Source organism: Pristis pectinata, chromosome 7 (assembly GCF_009764475.1).
Source record: "Pristis pectinata isolate sPriPec2 chromosome 7, sPriPec2.1.pri, whole genome shotgun sequence".
In the NCBI taxonomy this organism is placed as follows: domain Eukaryota; kingdom Metazoa; phylum Chordata; class Chondrichthyes; order Rhinopristiformes; family Pristidae; genus Pristis; species Pristis pectinata.
Window position 1 is genome coordinate 24,808,915 of NC_067411.1, and position 17,160 is coordinate 24,826,074.

At 43.0% G+C, this 17,160-nt stretch overlaps 1 protein-coding gene across 1 annotated transcript in view; it reads right to left on the reverse strand.

Annotated features, from left to right (window-relative positions):
• Positions 1-16,759, reverse strand: part of iqgap2 (IQ motif containing GTPase activating protein 2) — a 228,648-nt gene extending 211,889 nt beyond the window's left edge. Inside the window, 1 exon segment of the mRNA XM_052019190.1 lies at positions 16,588-16,759. Coding sequence (XP_051875150.1) covers positions 16,588-16,630 — 43 coding nt within the window. The 5' untranslated portion in view covers positions 16,631-16,759.
• Positions 16,760-17,160: the final 401 nt, after the last annotated feature.

Here is a 17,160-nt window from a genome sequence, read left to right on the forward strand (position 1 = left end):
ACATTAGCGTGGATAAATCCCCAGAGCCTGACGAGATCTATCCCAGGAAGCCAAGAGAGGAGATTGCTGGGACTCTGATGGAGATTTTTGCATCTTCATTACCCACAGGTGAGGTACTGAGAAGATGGGGGATAGCTCATGTTTTCTGCTCATTCAACAAGGGAAGCTGGGATAAGCCTGGAGAGCCTTACATCAGTGATAGGGAAGTTGCTGAAGGTGATTCTGCAGGACACGATGTATGTTCACTTGGAAAGGCAAAGACTGAATACACAAATCAGAGTTTTTTTTGAGGTGGTAACTAAGAAAATTGGTGAGAGCAGAGTGGTAGACATTGCTTACATGGACTACAGTGATGCTTTTGATAAGGTCTCACAAGGTCCAGAAGGTTAAAGCACAAGGAACCTGAGGAGTGTTGACAAACTGGATCCAATATTGGCTGGGTAATAGGATGCAGAGGCTAGTGGTAGTTGGGTGTTTTTCTGACTAGAAGTCTATAACAAGTGGTGTACTGCAGGGATCGGCGCTGGGACCTATATAGTAAATTTGCAGACAACACGAAATTGGTGGAGTCGTAGAGAGCAAAGAGTGTTGCAGTGGGACATAGATCAGCAGAGTGATAGCAAATGGAATTTAATCCAGACAGGTGTAAGGTAACAGATGGGTGACCTTAAAGAGTCTCTTTCCCAGGACAAGGGCACATAGAAACAAAAGGCACAGGTTTAAGGTGATGGATGAGGAAATTTAGAAGGAGATCTGACGGGCAAGTTTTTCCACACAGTGGGTGGTGAATATCTGTAACAATCTGTCAAAAGGAGGTGGTAGTGGCAGATACAATAACAATGTTTAAAAGGCATTTGGATAGGAAAAGCACAGAAGGATACAGGCCTAATGTAGGCATATAGGGTTAGCATAGATTGGCATCATGGTTGGCATGAATGAAGTGGGCTGAAAGGGCCCCATGCCTTCATTGTACGCCATCACTCTGCTGATCTAAATCCCACTGCAACACTCTTTGCTATCTACGACTCCACCAATTTTCGTGTTGTCTGCAAATTTACTATTTCATTACAATAGACAAGATCTGGGAAAAGCGACCAGGGAAGTCTAACTGTAGGAGTCATTCGAAAATTGAAATGGTGAGAGTTCAGGAACTATTCTCTCACGTGCCCAACTTTCTCCACTAATCCCCCAATTCTCCTAAAACACATCCAAACTAGGAGCAATTTACAATGGCCAATTAACCTACCAACCAACACATCTTTGGGATGTGGGATGAAACCAGACTAGCCCCAGGGGAAACTCAGAGAGTCATAGGGATAATGTAGAAACTCCATGCAAACAGCACTAGAGATCAGGATTGAGCAGAGTTACTACAGCTATGAAGTAGCAGTACTATTTACTGCCCTGCTCTTCATCCAGAAATGCTCCATGGTGTCGGTGGAGCTGATGGCTCTTCCCTTCAAAACAAAAAAAGGAAATTGCAAAATTTCAACCAATTAACTGCAACGATACATCAATGTATATTCAAATGCCTTTGCATGAAATCTCCTCTCCCACAACCATTTCTGATGCCCACTAATTTTGCTATGGTTTCTATCACTCACCAGATCATTGACTACTCCTTCTATCCTGAACCTACAAACTATTTTCCATCTGCAATGCCACTTGTGACCACCCTAAGTAGAAGTCACTGAAGGAACATGCAATGACACTTTTAAGTACCCAACTGCACAAATCTCTGGCCTTCCATTCATGATGAATTCTAGCAATTCTCTTCCCCCAAAATTTCTCATCCTTGCCCATAATAAAATTTTCATTTCCCATCTTGATCATTACTTTGCTTTCACCCATTCTTTCACTGTTTTGTAGCACATATTTACACTAATATCTACAACGGGACCTCAATTCACTGCACTGATCCCATGTTTTTTTTTAAAAAAGATGTGGTCATCACTGGCAAGGCTGGTATTTATTGCCAGTTCTTTATTGCCCTAAAACAGAGTGACTTGCTGTTCCATTTTGGGGCTAACTGAAAGTCAACCACGTGGCCATGGTCTGGAATCATACAGGCCAGGACAACGTATTTCCTCTTCTGAAGGACCATAATGAACCAGATAGTATTAATAACGCCTGTTGTAAAAATCTAACTTTTTATTTCACATCTAATCCACAAAGTTCAAATTCTCTGACTGCTAGTGAGATTTAACATTTCCAGGCCTTGGGTTGCTAGCATAGTAACAATCATTATGCCCACAGATATATACAGCATTCACTAAAAAAAACATACAGATAAAAGTAAAATGTCAAGTTCAACCCCTAATCTGTGCTTATTAGTAAAGACACCAGTCAAGGGATAATCATATTGCGCTAAATGCAGCCATTCAACCAATCACGATTGTCCATTCTTTTTTGTTTTAAAAACAAACTACTCAATTAGTCTCAATATCCTAGTCTTCTGCATAACCCCAAAATAATTCCTTTTCACATCAATTTCCTATAGTTGGACGACAGCAATAGAAGAGAAAGTACAGGAATCGACTATTAAGGAAATGATAATAGGAAACTTAAAACATAATGATGGATTTATGAGAAACCGTGCTTGACAAAACCTTGGAATTTTGCATAATAAATCAGGGGAAATCAGTTGATTATGTATTTGGACATTCAGAAGGTCATTGATAATGTACCACACAAGAGGTTATTAAACAAAACTGGAATGCACGAGGGTAATGAACTAGTGTGAATTGAGGAATGGTTAAGCAGCAGAAAGAATACATGGGTCATTTTCAGGTCAAGAGACTGTAATTTGAGGGGTGCCAACAGGGATTGCATTTGGGGCCCCACTCTTCATGACCTATATTGATAATTTGGATGAAGAAAATCAACCATATCAACAACTAACTTAGAAATATTACAAAGCTAAATGGCAATATGGGCCGTGAGAAACATGCAAAGGGAAGTTACAGGGAGATAGATTAATGGAATGGACAAGGGCACGGCAGAGGGAAAGTTATGTGGAAAATTCTAAGCTCATCCACTAAGAGAAAAAACAGAAGAGATACAGTATTTTCTTTAAAATCATGAGAAACTGAAAAGTGCTGATGATTATCAGAGGGAGCTGGGTGTCCTTGAAGGTTACCCATACAGATACAGCAAGCAATTAGGAAGGCAAACTGTATGTCACAAGAAGATTTGAGTACAAGGGCAGAGATGTCTTGCTCCAATTATATGGGATCCTGGTGAAACACATCTGGAATATTGAGTACAGGTCTGGTCTCTCTACCCAAAGAAGGATATTCTTTATGGTGGAGGGCACACAAGAAAAGTTTGCCAGATTGCTTCTTAGTATGGCAGATTTAGCAGACTGAGCTTCTACTCTTGAAATTAGAAGTGATCTCACTGAAGGATCCAAATGATGAGTGTTGACAGGGTAGATGCAGGGACGCAATTTCCCTTAGCTGGGTGTCCAGGACTAGGCGTCAAAATCTCAAAATAAGGGGTCATCCATTCAGCACAGAAATCAGAACAAATCCCTTCAGCCAGTGGGTGGCGAAGTTTGGGAATTTTCTTTCTTAAAACCAGAGGGCTATAGAGGCAAGGTTGCTGAGCATATTCAAGAGAGTGATAGAAAGTGATATTAAGGGGAATATGGGGTTTGTGCAGGATAGTGGTACAAACATAAAAAGGCAGCCATGATTTTAAAATGAATGGCAGAGCAGGAACAAGGGACTGAATGATTCTAGTTATTCTATTCTTTTGTAAAGCTGATATTAAATTTTCTTCTATAAGTCTTTTAAGCAATGCTCTCCAGATTGTAACATTCTGTGTAAAAACAATTCTAACCCCTCTTAGGTCCTTTTGCCAAACTATGGTTACCGATTCATCTGTTCATAGATAGAAGTTTTTTCATTAATTTTTTTTTCATTAAGGGTTTTGATTATTTTGAACACATTTGACTCCAGTGGTTGTACAGTAAAATGCTCAATATGGGAACATGTTTAGCCAGCCCTGAAAGTGAAATGGTTGGCCTCCATTCAAAGCAAAGGTGAAGGGGGATGGGGGTGTCAAGGTCAAATGTCTAAAGTGAAAAGGAGATGAATAGAGTGCGGAAACCAGAAACAATGGATGCAAGATTTTGGAAGGGCATCAGAAGATTTACAGATGTAAGCAAGAGACTACTGGACCAGAAGGAGCTGGACAATCCCATCTCCCATTGCAGAGAAACTTCCCCAATAGATTTGCCTCCATTATTGTTGATAGATTCCTTGACCACATCCATTCTATTTCTGATACCTTCCCCAATCACTTTCCCTCCATCCCAGGACTACAAAAAAATGTTCTCCTTGTCTTTACCTTTAACCACACCAGCCTCCACTTTCAACAGATCATCCACCAACATTTCAGGCACCTATAGTATGATGTCATGACCACACATATCTTCTCACCCCTTAGCATTCTGATGGACACATTTCCTCCAAGACTTCATGATACACTCAAATTACCATCAATCTTTCTTCTACCAGGGTTTTGTTGTGCACATATTTATTTTTACCTCCACTCCCAACATGATAAACACTCAGTAGCATCCAGAAATCCTTCCAAATTCTACTCAGTAACTTCAGCTGTGGCATGTGTTGACATCAAATAACAGGAGTCAGGCTCTGTTGCAATCCCTCCCCTCCCCCACATTAACTGCCTAGATTCCTATGTGAAAAATGCACTTATCTAGTTAAACTACAAATGAAACTTGCAGGAAACAGAGGAAGTTGCCATAAATCATGCACATAAATCAAATACACTTTTCTACATCTGCTTGTCTCAGAGCTCCTGAAGGCAACTTTAAGAACATTTAAATACTAGAATACAGATGAAAAAAATCATTCTAAGTTAAATTATCCTTCAAAAAGAATCTTACCCCACAATCATGTAGTATTTTGGATGTAATATTTAATCTTCTAAATACAATCCATCAAGGCTGGTATATAAACCTTAAATTAGAGCCAAAGTCAATAAGACCCACCCCAGGGAAGGTCTGCATACTTGCACAGAAGTCTAACACGTGGGAATAGGAACTGGCACCAGACTTGAAAACACTTTCTTTTCACTGTATTCCCTCTGAAACCATGCCATGACAGCCAATCTACTTTTGAAGATTAATCCTAAAAAAGCTTTTACACAATGTGTGCATGTATACAGAAAACATGCTGCATATTCACTGACACCACATAAATACATTATCACCCTTCAATCTGTGATCTCAGATTCTATAGAATTCCAGATGGTGTCAGTACAACTGTGGTCTTCTACTTCTGTCACGCAATAAGCTGGTACGTTATGAGATGACCACTGATTCAACTGAAACCCTAAATGATGCACATAATTCAGTTACACAGAGGACTGCTTCAAAATGTATTTAAATTCTTTATGCAATCTAACTTTTACTCATTAGATATTTCTAGCAAAACATCTTAACTGAATGGACTTGTGCACATGATACTTTAAGAAAAGGCAGCTCCCCAGGTTCATAATACAGTCCTGTTGGAATGGAATTGCTTTTGACTCTATACTAGCTTAGATGGTCATCTTGGTCAGCACGGACGAGTTGAGTCAAAGGACCTGCTACCATGCTACATGACTTTCTATGCTTAATCCAAGGTGAATGAGGTACACAGCACCATATCTGATGAAGGTCTTCATTGCTTGAGGAGTTGAGAGGCCCTGGGTGAGAAAAGGATTTGGATACTTTTCAGCGAAACAATAGTTTGACAGACTAACAAACCTCCTCTTCGCAAACAAACCTGCCTCCAAAATAAATGGTATTACAATTTATGAAACCTTTATGCAGAACAATCCACTGCCTCTTGAATAGAGAGAATTAGGGGTCCCAGCAATAAACTCCAGCTTTGACCACCACTCTAACCTTAAATGACTATGTTTGAAACTTTAACAGTTCTCAAAATGTGTCACAGAATGCTCAGTAACAATATTTTGGGGTTGGACTAGTGGATGGGGAATGCACCAAAATGGTTGCCCAAAAACTTTAGATTACCGAAGCTTTCATGTGGTCTTCATTCAGTGAGAAAGGTCCAGGAATAAATTATAAACACATAGAAACAAAGAACAGAAGTCTGTCCTGCAAGATCTGGTTAGGAAGCTCTCTTAATCAACAGAAGCAAAAATAATTCATAGTCATATAGAGACTACAGATGCTGGGATCTCGAGCAAAAACAAAACTGATGGAGGAGCCCAGTTGCTGCCTGACCCACTGAGTTCCTCTGGCAGTTCAGCAACTCTAGCTTTCAATGGGATATTAGCAAAAACATCCATGAAGTTTGAAATTGTGAAATAAACTTCAAGCCACAAAAAAAAATCTTCATTGATGGGTGGGTGACACCACCCATGCGTCTAAAGAAGACTGGAAGATTTTGATCAGGACCTCCAAAAGTTTCTCTCTGTCATACTTTCAGCAACTTGCATAGAAATACAGTAAATAGTAAGAGTCAGTTATCTCATTACCATATTTCAGCTATTTGTCTGCATCCATTGATGACATTTGCATCTAAAAACTTACTTATTCCTTTCTTCAAAATCTTTGGTAGTGAATTCCACAGGTTCACACCGTCTGAGTGAAGAAATTTCTCACTTCAGTCTCAAGTCTGTGGACTTGCAACCCAAGACTATGATCCATCTCAGATATCCCAGCCAGGAGAAACAACTACCCTGCATCCAATCTACGTTATTTTGTCAGAATTTTCCAAGGTTCACTTAAATCACCTCTCATCCTTCTAAACTCAAGTGAAAATACAAACCTAGTTGATCTAACCTCTCCTTGTATGGCACTCATACCATCCCAAGAATCAGTTTGATGAATCTTCACTGAACTCCCTGTATAGCAAATACATATATCCTTGCTTAGGTAAGGAGACTGCCCAAAGTGTGGCCTCACTCTTTAGGGATGATATATAGCAGTGATAATGCTGCTGCCTCACAGCTCCAGAGACCTGAGTTTGATCCTAACTCCAGTGTTACCTGTGTGGAATTTACACTTTCTCTGTAAAGCTGTATTAGGTTCCAAAGATGTGCTGATAGGTTAACGGTTTACTGTAAATACCTCCAGTGTGGGTGGGTGTCAGGAGAATCAGAGGTAACTGATGGACATGAGAGAGACAAATAGGTTACAGGAAAATAAAATGGGGGAAAAGCTAAGACCATTTAAGTAATACTGCCTTTCTGTTTTTCCTAACTTCAGGTTTATCTATATGACGTTGCATCTGCCATGTTTTTGCCTTCTCGATGAATCCATCCTAGTCACATTGAAGCTACTTTGCATCCTCCTTACAATTCAGTATCCCACCCTGCAAACTTCAATATATTACATTGGATTTGCTGATCCAAATCACTGATACACATCAGGAATAGCTGATTATCAGCCCAAGCATTGATGCTGTAGTATTTACCACCTTCCACCCCAAGATAAAAAAACTATTTATTCCTGCTCTCCATTTCCTGATACTCCAATACCAAATGCTTTAAATTTTGCACAGTAATCTTTGTAGCAATTCTGATGTTTTCTGAAAATCCAATTACATCACATCACAATGACTCGAGGGACTGGGTTATAGGGAGAGGTTGGACAAGCTAGGCCTTTTTTCCTTGGAACGTAGGAGACTGAGGGGTCACATAAGTGATTCTGCAGATGCTGGAATCTAGAGCAACACACACACACACACACACACACACACACACACACACAGTGCTGGAGGAACTCAGCAGGTCAGGCAACATCTATAGAGGCAAATAAACAGTCAACATTTCGGGTCGAGACCCTTCATCAGGACTGGAAAGGAAGAGGACAGAAGCCAGAATAAAAAGGTCAGGGGAGGAGCACAGGTTTGCAGGTGATAGGCAAGTCCAGGTGAGGCGGGGGGTAAGGTAGGTGGGTGGGGGAAGGGGGAGATGTAAGAAGCTGAGAGGTCATAGGAAGAAGAGGCAAAGGGCTGAAGGATGAATCCAGTAGGAGAAGACAGTAGACCATGGAATAAAGGGAAGAAGGTGGGGAATAGGTGGGCAGGTCATGAGGGCAGGGAGGGGAAAAAGGGGTGAGGGGGTGGTAGGAGGGAGGGGTTACCAGAAGTTAGAAAAATTGAAGTTGAGGCTGTCAGGTTGGAGACTACTAAGGCAGAACATGAGGTGTTGTTCCTCCAACCTATGTCTGTTCTCAACGTGGCAGTAGAGGAGACCATGGATAGACACGTCAGTATGGGAGTGGGATGTGGAACTGAAGTGGCTGGCCACCGGGAGATCCTGGCTTTTGCAGTGGACGGAGCGAAGATGCTTGATGAAGCGGTCACCCAATCTGCATCAGGTCTCACCGATGTAGAGTAGGCCACACCAGATGCAATAAATGACACCCTCGGATTCACAAGTGAAGGGCTGCCTCACCTGAAATGACTGTCTAGGGCCCTGAATGGTGGTGAGGGAGGAGGTGTAGGGACAGATGTAGCACTTTGCATGGTTGCAGGGATAAGTACCAGGAGGGTCATTCAGTGGGGAGGGACGAGTGGACAAGGGAGTCGCAGAGAGAGTGGTCCCTGCAGAAAGCTTGGGGGGGAGGGGGGGGGCGCAAATATGTGCCTGGTGGTGGGATTCCATTGGAGGTGGCAGAAGTTGTGGAGGATGACGTGTTGGATGTAGAGGCTCGTGGGGTAGTGGATGAGGATAAGGGGAACACTGTCCCTGTTACATCAGGGGTGGGGGGATGGGGTGAGGGCGGACATACTGGAAATGGAGGAGATACGGGGGGGGGGGGGGGGGGGGGGGGGGGGGGGGGGGGGGGAAGGGATGCATTGATGGTGGTTTACTGAAAAGAGGACATCTCTGATGTCCTGGAATGGAAAGCCTCATCATGGGAACAGATGCAGCAGAGGAACTGGCTCATAACAGGAACACGAGGGGTGATCTAATAACAGCGTATAAAATCGTGAAGGGCATAGATTGGGCAAATGCCCTCAGTCTTTTTTCCCAGGGTTGGGGAATGAAGAACTAGAGCGCTTAGGTTCAAGGTGAGAGGTGAAAGGGGAAACTTTTTCTTTATTATTTACACAGAGGATGGTATGTATATGGAATGAGCTGCCAGAGGAAATGGTTGAGGCACATACAATAACCACTTTTAAAAGATAGTGCGACACATGCATGGTGCGTGGATAGGAAAGGTTTGGAAGGATATGGGCCAAACATGGGCAAATGGGACAAGCAGGGATGGGCATCTTGGCCAGCATGGGCCAGTTGGGCCGAAGAGCCTATTTCCACGCTGTATGACTTCACGGCCACCTACTGGTTCTCCCTCATCTATTCTGCCAGTTAATCCTCAAAAAGCTCCAAATGATTTGTCAAACACAAATTACCTTCCAGAAACCCATGTCAATTTTATCTAATTCCATTGACATTGTCCACAAGTCCAGTTATCTCATCCTTTACCACAGCTTCTACCATCACCCATTTCTGATGTTGGGTAAATAGTTCGTAGTTTCTTGTTTTCACTTTCCCTCCTTTTTGAAATAGAGGGATTACACATGCCACCCTCCAATCTGCAGAAACTATATCCTAAATTCTATGTGTTATGGAAAAAAAAACCATCTGGGCCAGTTAATAAAGACTAGCAGCATTTCTAGTGCTTCCTCTATTCAATCACTTCAGGCTCTTTGGACAAGTTCTTTTCCTTGATAAATACTGATGCAAAGTACTTATTTAATTCTTCAAGCATCCATTCTGCCTCCCCAAGTTGATCTCCAGTTTGGTTCCTAATCAGTCCCACTACTCCTCTTAGTCTCCCAAATATTAATATGTCTATAGAACACAGAACATAGAACAGTGCAACACAGGAACAAGCCCTTCAGCCCACCATGTCTGTGCTGACCAGGATGCCACTCTAACTAATCCCATCTGCCTGCACACGGTCTGTATCCCCTTACTCCCTGCCTGTTCACGAGTCAGTCTAAATGCAGAAAAATTCCAGACACCTTTTTCCAGGATTACCTACAAGATTCAAACATCAGACGTTTGTCATGAGACATCAAGGTCAAAACCTGAAACCAATGAAGTCAAGGCATTGTTACTAATCAGACTAGTAATCCAAGGCAGTTCTCTAACAAACACATACATTTGGCTCAAAATGGTGTCTATGCACCAGTGCACAAGAATACTGCCAGACTTCATTTTGTTGTGCACTCCACCTTTAAGCCTAGTATCTAAATCAATCCTGAGAGGACACAATTTTGTTGCATGTTCTGATAAAACTGCTGGGTTTTGGTCTGATCAGACTGTGCCACTTCAGTCCAGCTCAGAACTTAAACCAGGTCAGATGATTTGCTTAGTATTATTGCATGTGTCCTCCATTCTTGATCAATATTTGGTGCTTTATCCTCAAAGAGATCCTAGTCTACTTTGAGATTATTACATTTATGGCAATGATTGGGTTGGAAGCAAATGGCAAGTACTTGGACTCAGGTTCAGATTGGCCTTGGTTGGGTCAGGTTTAATGTTATACCCAAGTGGACCTCCAACTCCACTTTGTGACATATCAGAGTCCCGCTGCGGTCTGTAAGGAGTTTGTACATTCTCCCCTTGTGTCTGCATGGGTTTCCTCCAAGTGCTCTGGTTTCCAAAGACGTACAGGTTAGGAACTGTGGGCATGCTATGTTGGCACCAGAAGTGTGGCGACACTTGCAGTCTGCCCCCAACACATTATCAGTAACACAAAAAGATGCATTTCACTGCGTGTTTCGATGTACATGTGACTAATAAATAAATCTTAACAGTTCCAAGCGACTATATTTATACAATATTGAAGTGCCCTCCGAGTAAATCAATTAGCCAGTTTTGAGTGACAGCTCTCACCCAAGGAACTACAGATTTCTTGGATCAAGTCAGCTAAGGCAACAAAGAGCTAAATGCTGTATGCAGCTTTGAACAAATGACTAAATGTCAACCTCAAAATATCTCCAAAGAATTATGTCTATAAGCAGAAGCATTCTTGTCCTGAACTAAGATGATTGTAATAGTGCCACAGACTATTTTGAAAATTGACAAGTGCATCTAAATATCTGCGTTTTTAAAAACATTGACTTATTAAAAATTTCCATCCATTCCCAAATCAAGTGACAGACTTCCAACCTACAGACAATGCCCTTAACAGGCTAACTAACACACATTTAAGCAAGTCTAGCATTTAGATGCCAGTCTCAGATAGAGTGGTACTAACAGCAAGCACTTTATGCAAACCTTATAAGGCTGCAATAGATCACTGGATAGCAAAGCTAGAGTCCAAACATCTACAATCAAGAATAACATCCTCCCAAGATAAAGTTCCACTGGTTAACAAAGGCGCAATTTACAGGGATAATGCATCATATAGTCAAACAAACCAGGTGAACAATTAATTTGTGTAACCATTTTCGGTTCTAATCTTAAAAACTTTTATTTCACTAACAAAATAGCTAATGACTCACCATCACCACCTAGCACCACTGCAACATAGAAACAAGTCAATGTCAATTTCAAACTTTTACAGAGGAAAACAAAGGTTGATATCACAGCGTTACAGATCCAGTGTTCAGGAGCAAAGTGACTACAGAACACTGAAGTCACTTGCTTTTACACTGCAGGTGCAAAGAGAGCTCTGGTCCCAAATTCCAATTTCCAAGCAACCAGATGAATTTCAAACAAAACTCCACTAATGCTCTATTCTGGCCATTTCTGAGTACACCACCAACCAGTGAGCAATTCACTATTTGACCTGAAGTGCATCTTCACCAAGCTGGAAATTGGAATTTATTGCCTGGGGGAATCAAGAGAATTCTGCAGCATTTTTATAAGCAAACATAGTGTTCTTGACAGGACTTTGTGCTAGTCTTAACCAAGACAATGCAACCCTGGTAATTGCAGGTGATCTGCAAACAATGCCAACATTGTTTGTGAATATCAGCCTTTGTGAGCGATCCACGTCATGCAATGTTAATACTGAACTCAGATGCTTTCAACCAAGAACACTGCAGCCAATGACAAGTGGCATTTGATGTAAAGTAGGTTTAACCAACCTATTGTTTCAGCCAATGAAAAATGGCATTTGACGTAAAGTAGGTTTAACCAACCTATTGTTTCATTTCTCACCCATTTAAAGCTTCCCTAAGGAATCACTACCCTGCTGGAGTACATTCACACGGCTCGCTCATGTTGCATTTATTCACATAGGATCATTGACAGGAATGCTGGTGTGGTATTTCACAAATCTTCACCAGATTATCACTGACAGTTAACAGCTGATTTCTCCACCTCTTCAACCCAGCAGCATGAACTGTCATAGCAGCCGAGATCAGCTTACTCAAAACCAAGTATCATCCTTCAATTTCAGGTGTTCACCCATAGTTACTGCATTGTAGAAGATGTATTTATTGCGCAGATATTTAATAACATATCTTTGTTATGCTAAATGTAAACTGGTACAGACAGGACAATTTATTTAGTTTCAATTTTAAAAAAAGAATATTGTCATTCTTTTGAGATATAAACATGTAAAAGCTGGTATAAAAATCTGCCTAAAATATAATTCACTTTCACTCAATTCTTTCCACAATGATAAAATTGTTCAGCAAGCATTTTGCATTAAAGCCTCAACCACGAGTCATTTGAATATTCTGCTCATTTATTCAACCAACTCCACTGTCAGTTGCTTAATGACACAAAATTCCTAACCTGTCATTTTATCCATAACTAAAATGTAACAAAGTTATCCATAACCAGTGATCTAATGTACTTCATTCACCCTCCAACCTTAAGTCAAATTTTAACATTCAAAACTTCATCCCATCCCAGATTTCTGTCAACACTGGTTTATATCAGGTATGCTTCTGACACCTGGACTAACTACAGTAGGCACTTGAAAGACTCCATCAATGCCACCTCTGCAAAATCCTCCAAATCCACTAGAAGGATAAGTGAACCTATGCCAATGTCCTTTCCCAGGCCAACATCCCTAGGATGAAGGCTTTAATTTCAATCAGCTCCATTGGGTATGCCACACCATTCACATGCCCGGCACCAGACACTCCATTCTGAGCTACATCAAGGGAGGAGATTGCTAGACAGATGGAGGAAAATATAGAAGCTTGTGCTCAAAGCCTCTTTGGAAAAAAATCTAATATTGCCCTTACTCCTGAGAATCCCTGGTTCATGACTTCTTGGAGTGGAGAAGGAACACGTGGAATGGCACAAAGGACCAAGGCACAGAAGCCCAGTTTCAGCAGTGGGAGGAGTGCACCACCTCACAAACTACCCACCTGCCCCGTCAGGCACCATCTGCGGAAAAGTAGACTTCCCCCATTGGCCTTATTAGTCACTTCAGAAACCACAAAACCAGAGTGGAAGCAAGTCATCCTTAATCCCAAACCTAAATCCAATGTCACCTCATTATAATTTCTGCACAAAGCAAAAGTTATAAAAAAAAACACATGGAATTTTTCATAAATGCAATTGTGATTTTTTTAAATATATAAATGAAAAGTTTTCCCCACAAGCACAGAATAAGTACAATGACCTTTTGAAACTTTAAACTGAGGTTAAAGAAATTGGTTCATCCCCTCAATTGCAAACATTTACTGATTAAAAAGCAGCAAATATGTCATTCTTTCCATGATTTCTGAACTGAACTCCACAAATCATTACACAAACCCATGGCTGGGACAAAACACTGACAAACAATGACTAAGAATCTCAAATAGATTGCCTCATGTCATGTGAATTATGCACACTTTATTTAGAATAAGAAAATGTCTAAAACACATCCCAAATTCTCAAACTATGGTCAGGATTCAAATTAACAAAAAGGATCATTTGTGCTGAAATTAGCCTCCTTAAGAGTAAAGTCTAAAGTTAGTAAAGTCTAAAGTTTGTAAAGCAAATGTTATCATAATTACTTAGTTTTAACTGCCTAAGCAAATAACACTTTAGATGAATGGGCAGCTGAAAAGGTCTACTTTCTCACTTAACCCTTACCATACACGTCTACATCCACTGTGCACAACTTCTCTACAGACATTTGGCCAGCATTGTAAGAAAGGGCCTGATATTATCACTCAAAGCATGGGAAAGAAGCTGCCAATCGCTTTGTTCTCCTTCCATTCCTCTCACTTTCTACAGATCAAGGGTGTAGCCACGAGCACTCACATGGGCCCCAGCTATGCCTGCCTTTTCATTGCCTACGTTGAACAGTCTCCATTCCAAGCCTACTCTGGCCTCATTACTCCACTCTTTCTCCACTACATCGACGACTGCATTGGTGCCACCTCTTGCACCCATGTGGAACTCGACAGTTTCATAAATTTCACCACTAATTTTCACCCAGCTTTCCAATTCACTTGGACTATCTCTGATACCTCTCTCTCCTTTCTCAATCTTTCCATCTCCAGAGATCCTTTATCCACTGAGGACCTCTACAAACCCACTGCCGCCCACAGCTACCTTGATTACAGCTCCTCTCATCCTATCTCTTGCAAGGACACTATCTGTTTCTCTCAACTTCACCGCCTCCGCCACATCTGTTCCCATGATGGGACTTTCCACTCCAGGACATCCGAGATGTCCAACTTCTTTACCAATCGTGGCTTCCCCCCAACTGTGGTCGAGAGAACTTGCACCGACGTCTCTGCCATTTCCCGCACCTCTGCTCTCATCCCCACCTCTCCCAGATCCAACAGGGATAGGGTCATCCCACCAGCCTACATATCCAACACATCATTTTCCACCACTTCCGTCATCTCCAACAGGACCCCACCACCAAGCACATCTTCCACTCCCCACCCCTTTCTGCCTTTCACAGGACCGCTCTCTCCACGACTACCTAGTTCATTCGTCGCTCCCCACCCATCCAGGGACTTTCCACTGCCCCCGCCATAGGTGCAACACCTGCCCCTACACCACGTCCATCACCTCCATCCAGGGACCCAAACAGTCCTTCTAGGTGAGGCAGAGATTAACCTGCACCTCCCTAATATCATCTACAGCATTTGGTGCTCTACGCGTGGCCTCCTCTACATTGGCGAGACCAAATGCAGACTAGGTGATTTCATAGAACACCTGCACTCCATCTGTAACCACGATCTGCATCTTCCCATTGCCAGTCACTTCAACTCCCCCTCCCACTCCATCACTGATATGTCAGTCCTTGGCCTCCTCCACTGCCAGAAGTCCAAGTGCAAACTGGAAGAACAGCACCTCATTTGCTATCTTGAGACCTTACAGCCTAATGGCATGAACATTCAATTCTCCCACTTTAAGTAAACCAACCACCGCCACCACGCCCCTTGCTTTCTTAACCTCACTCTTTTTTTTCACCTCGCCTATTTCTTTTTCTCTTCTCCCCTCCCCCCATGGAGCAGCTGCTCCTTACCTTTGACCCATCCCCCTGGTGGATCTGCTCTCCCCTCCTCCCCACATCTACCTATCATTATCTCTTACCTGCATCTACCTATCACCAACTTGTGCCCACCCCACCGCCCTTCCTTTGTCCACTTATCACTGCTCTGCTTTTCCCTCCTATATATTGGGCTTCCCCTTTTCCTATCTTCAGTCCTGAAGAAGGGTCCTGAGTCGAAACATTGACTGCCTGCTTTTCTCCACGGATGCTGCCTGGCCTGCTGAGTTCCTCCAGCATCTCGTTGCTTTTTCACGTCGATTGCTTATTACCAGATGAAATGGTGACAAAGCGATTTTGCACAAAGTACTTTAATAAATGCATGTCTCTTTTTGATTTCACAATGGCACCTCAGCAATTCATCAACAAGGCAACTACAACCCTGAAGTCGCCTAAATTAGTGCACATCATTAGCCACAGACATGGAGCGTCCGTAATACAAAACTGTAATTAGCAACATGTGGCCAACGTGCAACTTTAAAAGAAAGGTTCCCCTCCAAGCCGCGCCCTGCCCCTGTGTCAACGGAGCACCCTGTGATCTCCGCCAACACACAGGAGGCTTGAATCCGCTTACACTCCCCGCCAGCTCTCGCCTCTGACCCAATTCCACACACCAAACGGGTGACTTCAGCGCTCACAGCTGTTAGAAGTTGGAAAAAGACAAATGCACTTAAAAAAAATGCCAGTAAAAAAAATTAAAAACTATACAACGTGGGAGACTGAAGCTGCACCTTTTTAAAGTTAGGGTGGGGGAGTGCAGAAAATGTTGAAACAGAAAAGTAATTTCAGAAAAAGTAAACCGGAAATCTGAAGACACGTAGGTCTTCTTAAACGCACATAAAGTCATCAGACAGAAATATAACACAAGCTGCGAACACAGTCAACTGAATGAGATTTTAACACCACGGGACTAGGAGAATTCCGCGAGTGGCGTTGCAATCATTATCGTGCATCTTTCTATTTCTTTTCTGCAACAAAAGTTCATGCAGACTTGCTCAGAAGTCGCGTGTGGTGGATATAAAGCAGCCGCGGCTCGGTACTCAATGGCAGCGTGCGTCTCGCCATCTGTTTCCCCGGGGCGCTGCCACCCCAACCCCCGGCGACTGCCTCCCCTTACTCACATCCATAGCGGGGTCTGTGCAGAGCCGCGTTCTCCTCGTACATGATGGTCGCTCTCCAGGCTCCGTGTTCTGCGCTATGGACACGCGTGTGCCTCTTCGCCCCGCGTCCGCTCACTGACTGGCGAACGCAGCGTCCCCGGCGCCCCGTTATACCGCGGCGGCGAGCGCCTCTCTCCGGCCGCACTGCGCCGCGCCGTGCCGGGGCCCCGATTGGGTTCCGCCAACTACAGCAGGGCGCACACTCCACCCGCGCCGTTCACAGATCACCCAAGGTCGAGCTGCCAGTTGGCCTCTTGGACCCGCGGGATGCTCCAGTGTTGTGACTGAGATTCTCTAAGTCAAGCTACTAGAAAATCCACACGGGCAGAGTCCCCTCTATGGGGGGAGGGAAGGGGGTAATGGGGAGTTGGGGGCGGGAAGAGAATGGGGGAAGGGCAGTGGGAGGGAAAGGGGATAAAGAAGGGGAAGTGGGGATGGGACAGGAGAATGAGGGAGGTGATGGGTGGAAAGCAGGTGAAGGAAGGGGAGGGGGAACGGAAGGGGCAGTGAAGGGTGGAAGGTCTCTCAGTATAG